This window comes from Podarcis bocagei (assembly GCF_964188305.1).
Source record: "Podarcis bocagei genome assembly, chromosome: 7".
In the NCBI taxonomy this organism is placed as follows: domain Eukaryota; kingdom Metazoa; phylum Chordata; class Lepidosauria; order Squamata; family Lacertidae; genus Podarcis; species Podarcis bocagei.
The window spans coordinates 576,159-590,073 of NC_138132.1; the positions used below are offsets into that span (position 1 = coordinate 576,159).

The 13,915-nt window shown below is 54.6% G+C and overlaps 2 protein-coding genes across 2 annotated transcripts in view; both read left to right on the forward strand.

The window, feature by feature from the left end:
* The window catches only part of DHX34 (DExH-box helicase 34), a 163,470-nt gene that overhangs the window by 18,170 nt on the left and 131,385 nt on the right, over window positions 1-13,915 (forward strand). The window lies entirely within an intron of this gene.
* On the forward strand, window positions 4,139-12,134 carry PPP1R14A (protein phosphatase 1 regulatory inhibitor subunit 14A). The gene is made up of 4 exons (XM_081200774.1): window positions 4,139-4,375; window positions 9,655-9,735; window positions 10,613-10,645; window positions 11,708-12,134. Exons 1-4 carry the CDS (start codon window positions 4,154-4,156, stop codon window positions 11,846-11,848), a joined length of 477 nt encoding a protein of 158 aa, XP_081056900.1. The 5' UTR covers window positions 4,139-4,153; the 3' UTR covers window positions 11,849-12,134.

The following is a 13,915-nucleotide window of genomic DNA, read 5'->3' on the forward strand; positions in this document are numbered from 1 at the left end:
GGTTTCCAGATGGGAGTTGATCACGGTGTGGATTTGCCTAGCGTGCCTTCCTCTTAGCACGTTTCTTCCTTGCGTCCTGAGTTCGAGTGTCTTCAAAGCCCATGACACCTTGGGTCAAGGCTGTTCTCCAACTGGAGCACTTGCAGGCCAGTGTTTCCCAGTTGTCGATATTTAGGCTACATTTTTAAAGATTTGCCTTGACAGTCTTTAAACCTCTTTTGTTGACCACCAGCATTACGCTTTCCATTTCAAAGTTTGGAATAGAGGAGTTGCTTTGGAAGACGATCATCAGGCATCCGCACATGACCAGTCCAACAAAGTTGATGTTGAAGAATCATTGCTTTGACACTGGTGATCTTTGCTTCTTCCAGTACACTGGTACAATGGTACCTCAGGTTAAGAACTTAATTCGTTCTGTAGGTCCATTCTTAATCTGAAACTGTTCTTAAACTGAAGCACCACTTTAGTTAATGGGGCTTCCCGCTGCCACCGGAGCACAATTTCTGTTCTCATCCTGAAGCAAAGTTCTGAACCCAAGGTACTATTTCTGGGTTAGTAGAGTCTGTAACCTGAAGTGTCTGTAACCCGAGGTACCACTGTATTAGTTCGCCTGTCTTCCCAAGTGATGTGTAGAATTTTTCGGAGACCCCGCCGATGGAATCTTTTGAGGAGTTGGAGATGGGCTTTATAAGTGGTCCATGTTTCACAAGCATACAATGCTGCCGCGTGGCCTGGAGAAAGTGGAGGGGACCTTTGCTGTCCCTCTCTCAAAACCGCAGAAGGCAGCGGAGTCGGACGTTGGATGTCCCCTGTCTCCACTGTTGTTTATTATGACATTAGAAATATAAGGAGAAATAGGAAAATTAAAGGTATTGAGGTGGGACGTAGAGTTTATAAATTAAGGACATTTGCTGATGATGTGGTGCTGACACGAGAACAACCTTTGGAGAGTGTTCCCAAATACATTAGAAGAAATTAAAAGGTTTGGAGAAGTGGCAGGTTTTAAAGTAAATTCAGATAAAACCAAAATGTTTCAAAACATGGATGAGCAGTTGACATTTTTTAAAGAAAGGATGTCTGGTCTAAAAATAGGCAAAAAAGTTAGGTATTTGGGAATTTGACTGACAGTAAGAAATCTCATCCTATTTGAAAATAATTATATTAAATTGTGGAAAGAGGTTAAGAAAGAGTTGGAGATATGAGGAAGAATGAAACTCTCCCTGTTAGGTAGAATTTCAGCTATTAAAATGAATTTATTGCCTAGGATGCTGTTTTTAGTCCAATCAATCCCAATCGTGAATAATTTAAACTGCTTCAAAGAATGGAAAAAAGATATCTCAAAATTTATATGAGGGGGGAAAGCCAAGAATTAAACATAAAATTATGATAGATACAAAAGAAAGAGGAGGCTTTCCTCTGCCAGATTTGCAAATATATTTTGAGATATATAAATTTTGAGAATTATAAAAATCTGCTGGAAATAAAAACACATTTATGGCTATCTCCCATTGAAGCAATCGCAATTAAGAGAGTTAATATGGACAGACAATGTATAAGCAGTCAAGTACAACATTCCTTGTTTTCCTAGAGTGGACATGCAGGGGAATGTTTGGTCCAGCCAGTCGAAAACTTCCTGTTTCCTCCTGGCCTGGAGCATCCTTCCTCTTGCATGTGACTAGAGGTGGGCGTAACCTCACCTGTCCAGGTAACAAAAGGACGAGGCACACAGCACACTCTCTCTCTTTGACCTCCTCCATCGTTGGAGCAGCTTTTTCGCTAGAGATGCTCTGCTGGCTTTCAGCCAACACAGGACACTGGGATTAACTCCACATGGGATAGATCCACATGTTTATCCTTTGTAACTAAGTCTGCCTTCAGGGATCCAACTGTGAATTGAATGTGAGTAAACTTTTTTATATATTTTGCATACGATTGTGGCGTTTTTATTCTTTTAAGAGGGACATAAGGGAACTTACCAGGAACCTAATAGTGAGAGGCTTACACAAGCCTGCAACCAGCTACCCGCTGTGTGTTTAAAAGGGGAATGTAAACTCTGCTAAGTAAAGGAACTTGCTAGCACAAGTTAAAGGTAAAGGGTGCCCTGACCGTTAGGTCCAGTCGTGGCCGACTCTGGGGTTGCGCGCTCATCTTGCTTTACTGGCTGAGGGAGCCGGCGTACAGCTTCTGGGTCATGTGGCCAGCAGGACTAAGCCGCTTCTGGTGAACCAGAGCAGCACACGGAAATGTCATTTACCTTCCTGCTGGAGTGGTACCTATTTATCTACTTGCACTTTGACGTGCTTTCGAACTGCTAGGTTGGCAGGAGCAGGAACTGAGCAACGGGAGCTCACCCTGTCACGGGGATTTGAACCGCTGACTTTAAAGTGACAGAATATGCACAACTTGCAGATTTAGCATATAGAATAAGAGAGCAAGAAGAACATAGGTTTAAAGAAGATTGGAAAACGTTTATTGAAGATATGGAAAATACCTATGCAGCTCAAAACGCTGGCAGCATCAACAGAGTAAATAATTTCTGATGGATGTAAAAGTGAAGAAATGATTTGAATAGTTATAGTAAAATAATCAGGGGTGTATGATATGTAAAATGAACCATGGAAAGAGAAGAAAGGACGTCACTCGATATTTCAGTTTGTAAAATGTTTATTTGGAAATGTAAAATTGAAAATTCAATAAAAAATATTATAAATAATAATAAGATTAGTCGCAGTAGTCGCAGTGCAAGGTGCCATCAAACCGTCTCAGGGACTCCACTCCAGATTTGTGCAGCTTTTATTCCTTAGCCTTTTCTTCTTCTGGAAAATCCCACAAGGCAGAAGAGGTTTAGGATGCGAGTTTTATTTCCTTCTCCTAAATGGGCTCTAAGGAAATATTTGGAGTCAGGAAGAGAGCCAAGATGGCTTGTTTGGGATTGTTCTGTGTGCTAAAAGGGTAGTTTTCTTAGGGAATATTTTCCAAAATCTGAAGGGTTGGTTTTCTGTGAGCCGTGTGTCTGCTATTTGTGCACCCCGAAATTTTGTAACAGCTCTCCCTTCCCCGGCTGTGGAGCCCCATCTGCCCCCCGCTTCCCTCTGCAGCCCGTGGGCGTCACGTTGGCAAGAAGGATGAGAACAGGCAGAGGAGCTGCGCGTCTCCCTTCCTTCCTTCCTCCCTTCCTTCCTGCCCAGCTGCCTGGTTCAGAAGTGGGTCGGGGAGACCCACGCCTCTCCCGGAGGAGGCCCCCACCTCCCAGGCTGCTCCCCCCCCCCCACTTTTGCTTCCCACAGGGCGGAACTCAGCTGCTGTGAGCAATTGTGGGGGTGGGCAAAGCACGGAGACCCCCGCTCAAGACCCCCCTCACATGCCCTAGAGTGGTCTCACCGCCTTCCCACTCCCCCAACCCCAAATCATCCTCTGCCCTCTACAGTGGTACCTCAGGTTACATACGCTTCAGGTTACAGACTCCGCTAACCCAGAAATAGTACCTCGGGTTAAGAACTTTGCTTCAGGATGAGCACAGAAATCCTGCTCCGGCGGCGCGGCAGCAGCAGGAGGCCCCATTAGCTAAAGTGGTGCTTCAGGTTAAGAACAGTTTCAGGTTAAGAACGGACCTCCGGAACGAATTAAGTACTTAACCCGAGGTACCACTGTACTCTAACCCCGGCTTCTCCCCCCACCCGCCTCCCAAAGGCTGGGCGCCCAGCACCCCAACTTCAGAAGGACCCAAGGAATCAAGGGGCCGAAAAGTCTTTTACGCCCCTTCCCTGTTAAGGAATCCCTCGCCCTGAGATGATGGGCAGCAGCCTTAAAAGACAAATGCATGGAGGAAAGAAATATATTGGGGGGGGGGCGCATGGAGCCTCCGTGTCCAGGGCAGTCTACCTGCCAAGAGGACAGCCTCTCCGCGGCATCTGGCTGGAGACTTCCACGCGCAACGGGACGCGGAGCCTTCGGGTCTCCCCGCGGCGCGCAGCCTGGCCTGGACGGGGCCGGCCGGGAGGTGGCGCTGGGGGTCCGCCCGCCCCGTCCGGGCCCGCCGTGGGGCGGGGCGCCACGCCGCCCTCCGCCCCGCCCGCCCGCCCCTCGCCCGCTATAAGGCGCGGTGGGGCGGCGGGCGCCCCGTCGGGCAGCGGCGGCGGCGGCGGCGCGAGCGATGGCTGCGCACCGGGTGGGGCGGCGCCTGGGACGGGCTTCGCCGGCGCGCCCGGCCGGGCTGTCTCCGGGGGGCGGCCGCGCGGCCGAGAGGACGCCCAGCCCGGGCATCCAGCGGCGCCAGGCGAGGGTCACCGTCAAGTACGACCGGCGGGAGCTGCAGCGGCGCCTCGACACCGAGAAGTGGATCGACGGCCGCCTGGAGGAGCTCTACCGGGGACAGGTGAGCGGGCCGAGGGAGGCGAGCCGGGGGGACGCCCGCCCCGTCGGAAGCCTCTCGGGGAGACTCGGCGGGTTCCTCCGGCGCGGCTGCTGATGCCGCTCCCCTTGCAGGCGCCGCCTCGACAGAGGGGGCAGGATGCGGGCCGCCATCTGGTGAGGGGCTGGAGGCGGGGGTCTCTCCCTGGAGAGCGAGGGGCCCGGCGTGGCGCGGCGTGTGGGCTGAGCATCCGAGGAGCGTGGAGCTGGAAGGGAGCTCCAGGGGGCATCGCTGCTTCCCAAGGAGGCTCAGGCACGGAAGAAGGCTTTCGGGTCGGGCCAAAGAGATGGCTCCCCGCTCAGAAGCTGCCGAGAGGGAGCCTTGGGCAACAGGAGTGCGGCAGCAGAATCCTCTCACGGAAGAAGCAGGGCTCATTTAGCCTGCGGAACTCCCAGCCTCTGCGTGGGCTCTTTGTAGGTCACCGGGAAGGAAGTCGCTGTTTCCAGGAAGCCTCAGGGTGGAGCTGCTCCCCCTGACCCAGCTGCCCCCACTTTCTGGTCATTGCTGGGGCGGCAGCTCGTGGGGTTTAGCCCCCCTTTGGGCAAAAGATTCCTGCAGGTCTGTGATCCTTTCTCTTCCTGTGCTAGGGATCTGTGATCCAGCCAGGCCTGCTCCTCTCTTGCCCCAGATGCCATCGCCCAGCTGTGTGGCATCCCTGAAGCTGGAACAGGTCGGCTGCAGCAGCCCCTTCTCCCTCCTGGCCCCCCTGGGGGGCGGCTGCAGCCCCTTCTCCCTCCTGGCACCCCTGGGGGGCGGCTGCAGCCCCTTCTCCCTCCTGGCCCCCTTCCATTTTCTTCTCCTGCCACCCCAATATTTCTATGTGGCTTTCCGATGGGCAGAATCCCCATTAATCTCGCCAAATCCCTTTCTTGATCTTTCTGGATTACGTGCCCTCGGGCAGGATTAAGCCACTGCCCAAGACATATGGTGCCAGGATGTGAAATGGGGGGAGAGGGGCTCAGCTCAGGGGCAGGGAACTGCCAAGGCCCCAGGCAGGACTGGGGGAACCAGAGAGCCCTGCCCAGTCCCAGCAAGATGGGGCAGCCGGTCAGATTCTGGCAAAGGAAGCTGGCCTGCCTTGTTTATTTATTCCTTGCATTTATTCCCCAACATTTTCTCCAAGGAGCTCAAAGTGGGGCGTGTGGTTCTCCTCCCCATTTATTATTATTATTATTATTATTATTATTATTATTATTATTATTATTATTATTATTATTATTATTAATATACCACCCTATACCCCGGGGTCTCAGGGAGGTTCACAAAATAAAATCAAGATATAAAACCACAAAATACATAATAAAAATAAAAACAAGAACCCAATTCCCCCCCAACAGAAAAACACATTTTAAAGAGGCATAGGGTATATCCCTGTGAGGCCGGCTAGGCTGAGAGGTGCCGTGATTTGTCCCCCAAGTCACCCAGTGAACTTAAGGGCTGAGTGGGGCTTTGACCCCTGGTCTCCCAGGTCCGACTCCAACCGCTATGCCACACTCTCTCTCTCTGCACCGTCTCCTAATGGGGATCCTTTTCTGCTCTGATTTGGCTGGAGAGTCTGGATCCTTCCTCCCTTCTCTCATCCAGGCCTTTCTTCTCCTGTGGATCCCACATTGCACCCCCCACCCCCACATGCACAGGCCTCTGCCCCCCACCCGCCGTGGGGCTGGTCTGGCTTGCCCATCCCCTCTCCCTCCCCTGCTGCCACCCCACCTTAGTCCAGCTCCTCTTGGAGGGGCCCCCTGCCTGCTCCCCCCCCCCGGCCAGTGTGGCTTCTGCCTCCCAATATTCCAGAGCAATGGAAGGCAGAATCAGAACTCGGGTCCCTTCCCAGACCCCCCTGGAAGTACGCAAGGATGCTGCCCCTGTGATTATTAAGAAGAGCAGCAATAATAGTTAAAATAAAAAAATTCCTTCCAGTAGCACCTTAAAGACCAACTAAGTTAGTTCTTGGTATGAGCTTTCGTGTGCATGCACACTTCTTCAGATACCTGAATGCACACGAAAGCTCATACCAAGAACTAACTTAGTTGGTCTTTAAGGTGCTACTGGAAGGAATTTTTTTATTTTAACTATGGCAGACCAACACGGCTACCTATCTGTAATAATAATTAAGACCATTTCTGTGCTGCTCTTGGAGGTGACCTGGACCTATTGACTTTGCCTTTATTAATTGAATTATTATCCTGCCCTTCATCCCAAGCCCACAGGGCGGTTTGTTGGTGAGCATCTCCTCCTCCTGTCCCCCCCCCCACGAAGGGGCTGCTTTGGGGTGGCTTGCAGGGGGGCAGACCTCAGCTGGTCCCACAAAAGAGTGGCTTTTCGAGAGGAAGAGAATGCATTCCTGCAGCCTGAGGCCTGGGAGGGAGCGAGTTGGGGGGGCGGGGGGCGGAGAGGAGCCAGACCCATCTATAAAAGAGGCGCCCGCAACCCTGCCATGAAAGGAAAGTTTCCAGCCCGGCTGGCTTGGCGCATCCCAGGGGAGTTGCAGCGAGCGGAGCAGGACTCAGCTGGCCGGCTAATTCTGCAGCCGCACAGCAGTGGGGGGGGGGACACAGCAGCCTTTGCCCCCGCCTTGCCTGCAGACCTCCCCCTGAACCCCTTTGCTCAGGTCAGGACGCCCTGGGAGGCTGCAGCTACTGGGGCAAGCAATGGGGAGAGCTGGTTCTCTGCCGGCTGCCCTGGCTGAGCCCAGGGCGAAGCGCTGCTGGTCTCCCTTTGGGGCCCCGATGGGCTGGGTTGGGTTCCAGGACTGTCTGCAGGCGTGTCAGCAGCTCAGGCCTCTGATCAGGAGGCCCTGCAGTGCAGGTCTGTCCGGTTGGACGGCAGAGGAGGAAGGAGGCGGCCTTTCCCGGCAGGGCCTGATCCCTATGGGATGCCCGATCCTTACGGAATAGGCTCCCGCCTTGACAAACAGGTCTGGAAAAGGCCTGGAGGGAGTCGCCTGCCTTTAACTGATCTTGCCCTTTTATTTTTCAGGGATATTTTAATGTTTGGTATGTGTGTGTGTGCATAGCCAGGTTCCACTTTGCAGGCCACCCCAGAAGGCTTTTGACCCTTTCAGCCAGCAAAACGAAGATAATGAAAACAAATAAAAGCTGGCCCACTCCTCCGTGGGCGACAGGGCTGGGTGCTGCTGGGGCCAAGGCACAAGCGGAGCGTGGCCCGGCCTCTTCTGCCTTCCGCAGCCCCCTCTGCAAGACCCCTCTTAGCAGCCCAGGGCTGGAGGAAGGCAGAGGGGCAGCAGCTCCCTCCTTCTAGAGGGAGTTTGGGAGTGGCGCCGCCAGCCAAGTCTTTGCAGGAAGGATGGTGAATGAATGAATTTTATTATTACGGTCACAGACCAGTTCCAGGTCACTTACAATATCAGGAAAATCATAAAACACAAAATGCAATTGCAATTGGGTACAACAGAGACAATTCAGATATTGTTGTTGTTTAGTTGTTTAGTCATGTCCGACTCTTCGTGCCCCCCTGGACCAGAGCATGCCAGGCCCTCCTGTCTTCCACTGCCTCCCGCAGTTTGGTCAAACTCATGTTTGTAGCTTCGAAAACACTGTCCAACCATCTCGTCCTCTGTTGTCCCTTTCTGCTTGTGCCCTCCATCTTTCCCAACATCAGGGTCTTTTCCAGGGAGTCTTCTCTTCTCCTGAGGTGGCCAAATATTGGAGCCTCAGCTTCAGGATCTGTCCTTCCAGTGAGCACTCAGGGCTGATTTCCTTCAGAATGGAGAGGTTGGATCTTCTTGCAGTCCATGGGACTCTCAAGAGTTTCCTCCAGCACCAGAATTCAAAAGCATCCATTCTTCGGCGATCAGCCTTCTTTATGGTCCAGCTCTCACTTCCATACATCACGACTGGGAAAACCAGAGCTTTAACTATACGGTCCTTTGTTGGAAAGGTGATGTCTCTGCTTTTTAAGATGCTGTCTAGGTATGTCATTGCTTTCCTCCCAAGAAGCAGGCGTCTTTTAATTTCCTGGCTGCTGTCACCATCAGCAGTGATCATGGAGCCCAAGAAAGTAAAATCTCTCACTGCCTCCATGTCTTCCCCTTCTATTTGCCAGGAGGTGATGGGCCCAGTGGCCATGATCTTCGTTTTTTTTATATTGAGCTTCAGACCATATTTTGCGCTTTCCTCTTTCACCCTCAATAAAAGGTTCTTTAATTCCTCCTCACTTTCTGCCATCAAGGTTGTGTCATCTGCATATCTGAGATTGTTGATATTTCTTCTGGCAATCTTAATTCTGGTTTGGGATTCATCCAGCCCAGCCTTTCGCATGATAAATTCTGCATATAAGTTAAATAAGCAGGGAGACAATATACAGCCTTGCCGTACTCCTTTCCCAATTTTGAACCAATCAGTTGTTCCATATCCAGTTCTAACTGTAGCTTCTTGTCCCACATAGAGATTTCTCAGGATGAGGTGATCAGGCACTCCCAATTCAGATATAGCAGCAGTTAAATATATATAAAATCTTGATCACTAAAATATAACCTAAAATTATCATTTAAAACCTTAATCATTTTGGTAGTACCACTTGTTCCCTAAGTTTTATGGCAGTTGCACAGAATTTGGCCACCCTGAGCGTGATCTCCAGATCCTTGTCCTCTACCAGGAGTTTTAGACATTGAAGTTCGGACCCATTTTGAGATTTTTGTATAACAGGAGTGATGAATACCGAGTGTAGATCCCTGTAGAAACGGCAGCGTCACAAGGCATGAGAGACAGTTTCTACCTCCATCAAGCGGCAGGGGCAGACTCGGGAAGGAGGGTGGCAAAGGGGGCATTTGGGAGGGGGAGGGGGGCCAACTGCGATGGAGACGAAGGCTGTTGCTCCTGGGATGGAGCTGCCGGCCTCTGCTCTTTGCAGAGCATACAGGGAGGGCTCTCTGGCTAATAGCAACGCTCTGCCTGTCTGGTCAGCGATGCTTCTGGATCCGCTGGAAACCACTGGAGGGGAGAGAGCTGCTCTTGCACCCGGGTCTCGCTTATGAGTTTCCCATGAGGGCACTGGGTTGGCCACTGTGAGAGCAGGCTGCGGGATCCCAGGGGTCTTTGGCCCATCTTCTGTTCTTAGGGTCTCCTAGCTAGCCTGCTTGTGGGGCTGGCCCCCCTATTCCAGAGTCCTCTCAAGGGGCTGGTCCCTGGTGAGGCCTTGCTTGGGCACAAGATCCCTTTCCTGAGGTTTGGGGTGCTTCCTTGGTCCCGCAGAGACCCAACTCCACCCCCTGGCTTTCGTTGCAGGAAGCAGAGATGCCGGACGAGGTGAACATCGACGATCTGCTGGAGATGGCCGCAGACGAGGATCGGGCCAAGAAGCTGCAGGTTGGCGCAGGGGGCTGCTGCCGTCGGGGGGGGGGCTCTGTCTCAGTGCCAGGGCAGCTGCGTGGCTTGCAAGGGGTTACCCATCCTAGCCTGGCAGCATCTTCCGGTAGAGCAGGGAAACAGCCCTGTGTCCAAAACCCTGCAGAGCCCTTCCCAAGTCAGCCTGGAGACGGCGCTCTCACCCAGGCTGAGGCAGGACCCCATGTTCCTGTGCCCCAAATTTGGAGGGAGGGAGCTTTGTGCAGGGAACCCCTCTGGGTGAGATCCCTGAAAGAGACATCGTGTAGTGTGGAAGGTCACAAGGCTGCAGGTCCAATCCCTGGCATTTCCAGGTGGGGCTGGCCGGGAGGTGCTGCCAGCCAGTGCAGACAGTATTGAGTTAGATGGACCAGTAGTCTGACTCTGTATGAGGCGGCTTCTTTACAGTCCTCTCCCAAGGCCGGTGGGCAGGATCCAGCGCTCCTGATGATAAGATTTCCAGCCTCTGTGCATTTGTGAGCAAGCGAGTTCTGCTTCTGGCCTGGGTGCAATGACCAGGGATCCGCGGGGTAAAGGCCATTGGTGCAATTGATAAGCACACCTGCCATGTTGCCGCGCCAGCTGGAAAGAAATCCAGATAGTAATAAATCGAAACCAAAAGAGCTTAAAGTGGAGGGGCATCCAAACTTTATCCAAGGGGAGATGAGTTTGCAGCAGGCCAAGGGGCCAGGGGGCCTGGGCAGGAGGGAGGCTTCTGGGGGGTGGGGTTCACAGCTGCACCAGGAGCGAAGAGAAGTGGGATTCTGCTGCTGCCCCTCCCCAAATTCCAGGGTCAGAGGAGGGGGCTGAGATGCAAGGCGGGCTCCCCCAGCCGTTCCTCATTCTCCTCTCTTTGCAGAGCATCTTGGAGTCCTGCCACAAGGACACAGAGGTGGGTGCCTTTGCTCTTTGACCCCCAGGGACCCCTCTGGCTTTTACCCTGCAGGGGGGGGAGGGGAATTAGCCGCTCTGCCCCCCCTCCAGAGCACCTGCCGGATGAAGCTTCTCCCAGCAGGAGGAGGAGGGGATGCAGCTCCCATCCCTGGCGCAAAGCCCTCCCCACCCAGATACACAACACAGCCTCCCCCCTCCCCCCTCCCTCCTGGTGGCTGCTGGGATGGCTGCTGGATCCTCCCGGGATTCCTGGCGTTCCAATCCCAGCTGGTCACTCCTAAGAGCATCCCCTGCCTCCCCCACTGGATCCCTTCTGCTGAGAAGCACGGAGCCCCTCCCCCCAGGGCTAGCCAGCCTGGCTGCTCTCAAGGCAGGGAGCTGGGGAGCAGTTTCGGGGGGGGGGCACTGTGAGAAGAAGACGCTGGAGAGGGTGGGGCCCCTTTGACCACAACCAGGCTCTTCTGATGTCCTTATGGAACCTCCAGCTCCAGAGGCAGTCTACCTGGACTCCTAAAGGGAAAGGGACCCCTGACCATTAGGTCTAGTCGTGGCCGACTCTGGGGTTGCGGCGCTCATCTCGCTTTCTTGGCCGAGGGAGCCGGCGTACAGCTTCCAGGTCATGTGGCCAGCATGACTAAGCCGCTTCTGGCGAACCAGAGCAGCGCACGGAAACGCCGTTTACCTTCCCGCAAGAGTGGTACCTATTTATCTACTTGCACTTTGATGTGCTTTTGAACTGCTAGGTGGGCAGGAGCAGGGACTGAGCAATGGGAGCTCACCCTGTCACGGGGATTCGAACCGCCGACCTTCTGATCAGCAAGCCCTAGGCTCTGTGGTTTAGGTAGACGGATATTTGGTCCCTTAGAAGAGGATGCTGGAGTGGATGGGCCCCTGGTCTGATCCGGCAGCCTGGCTCTCCTTTGGGAATGCTTTCCTCCTCCCTTGCCAGCCGTTTTGACCCAGCTGTGAGCCCCCCCTGGCCTCTGACCCTCTCTCCCCACCGGCCGGAGAGAGGCGGGACTCACCCCTTCCTTCCTTCCTTCCTTCCTTCCTGTCGCAGGACTTCATCCAGGAGCTGCTGGGGAAGCTGAGGGGCCTTCGGACAGAGCACGTCCTCCGCCGGACCAGCCCCGACAGCGCAGGCGGCGGCAGCCGGGAGAGAGCGGATCAGGGCCCAGGGAGCCCGGAGGAGCGAGTGTGAGAGCCGCCTGGTCTTGCCGAAAGCCTCAGGGGTGGACTCCTGGGGGAGGACGGGGGGGGGGCAATATAGAGGTCAGGCTGCCAGTGGCAGCAGCAAGCCAGGGTCCCAATGGTGTCTGGATGAGGTCCTCTCCCCCCAGTTGCATCTGGCTGCAGGGACGTCCCCCAGCCCCCCAGCTGCTGCACCCCTGCGCCCCCCAGCAGCATCTCTGAACCCCCTCCCCATTGTACAGTGAACAGTCTTGTCTGCTTTCCGTGTATCCTGTAATAAAGCACTCTGTCTCAAACGGCTCACAGGTCAGCTGCTGCCTCGGCTGCGGGGTGGGCTTTCTTCTGGGGAGGGGGTACCTGTCGCACACCTGCTGCTGAGATCGGCTGCAGGGATAGGCAGCCTGTGGCCCCCCAAAGCCATCAGGGAATCATGAGGTTGGAAGGGACCCCCTGGGCCATCTAGTCCAGCCCCTGCAATGCAGGAATTGCTGCTTTGGATCCTGCTGGGCCCCCCTCACGTGCCCAGAAGCCTCTTTTGGGGCTCCTGCCTCCAGCTCTGCTTCTCGTGAACCAGAGTCCGTGCCTGCCCCACTCTCTCTCTGTCTGCCAGCGGCAAACTCTGGGGCTCCTCTCCAGCTCAAAAATGATGCCAGTGTGGCTGGGCTCTGAGGACGGCTCCTGCTGCTGCCTCCGTGACCCCCTGCTGCCCTCCCCCCCTTTGGGGGCCGTGAGCCTGGCCTCCAGCGGCCTTTGGGGCTGGGGGGTGGCAGCCTTGCGTGGGCCCAGTGGCCGTCTCCGGGACGCAGCCTCTCCCAGCTGCCGATCTTGTTTACAGCTCAGGATAAACAGCTGCACGCAGCACATCCCTTTTGGACGGGAACAACAAGGCCTTCTCCGCTGGCCTCTCCTTCCCAGGCCGCCTCTTCCTGCATTTCCAGCTCTGTCAGGGTTTGGGCAGCGGGGGGGGGGGGGAGCCGGTCCCACCCCCCTCCCTTGGTGGGGAGGCTGCCCTTTTCACCAGTGGGGGGATTCCCCTCCTGGAGAGAGCTGGCCTCGTCTCTTCGCTTTAAAACAGGCTTCTCCTGCCCCGGTTGTCTTCCCTATAGATTCAGAGAGCCGGACGGGACCCTGATTTCAAGGCAGGCGTCTCTGGCAGATGGCCAACCCAACCTCTGAGAGACCACAGTCTTTGGAGGGAGTCAAGCAGCTCTTTCTGTCACCAAGTTCTTGGTTCTTAGACTCTCCTTCATCGGTTCAGTCCACCCCCCACCCCCCAGAGCAGGGAGAAACAGGCGTGTTCCTCCTTCCGTGTGGCAGCGCTTGAGATATTGGAAGACAGCTCTCCTATCTCCTCTTAGTCTCCTCCAGGCCACACCCCCCCAACCCCTTCAGCTCTTCCTCATAAGGCTCGGTTTCCAGACCCGGGATTATTTTCATCGCCCAGATTAAAATGTGTTGCCCAGAACCGGCAGCAGTATTCCAGGTGTGGCCTGGCCAAGGCAGAAGAGAGGGAAATGGACTTCCTTCCCTTGATCTGGACACTCGATTGGCATTCGCTTCCCCGCACTCTGTGATGCGCCTTCATAGTTGCACAATTTCCTCTCGGCGCCTTGTTTTCCTCAGTTCCTCTGGCAACCCCAGCGCAGCAGGGACCTGGGGGGCGGAGGGCCTTTTATGGTCTGCTTAGCTTGCAGCCATGGACCCAACTGGCACGGCAGACACCGTTTAACTACCAGGTTTAATGACTGGAAATGAACTCTTTTCAGGCTGTCCTTCCAAAAACAATGACTTCACGCGGCCCTTTGGCCCCTTTCAGCAGGAGGAGGCGGAAAACCCCACGGCGGCCTCCCTGGCGCTCGCAGCAGCGGAGATACAGTGGGGCATTCATGCCTTTGCCGCTTCCCTCCTGCCTGCCCCCCTCCCCAAAGAGCACACGTGCCTGTTGTCTTCTTCTCCCTCAATGGCGCTCTGTGGTTTGCTGTGCCAACCTGTGCCAGCCTCTGCCCAGAGGCCTCTTGCCGCATCGCAGGCAGCTGGAAACTCGCCTCCCACCTTCAAGGTGGTAGACTCTCCTTCA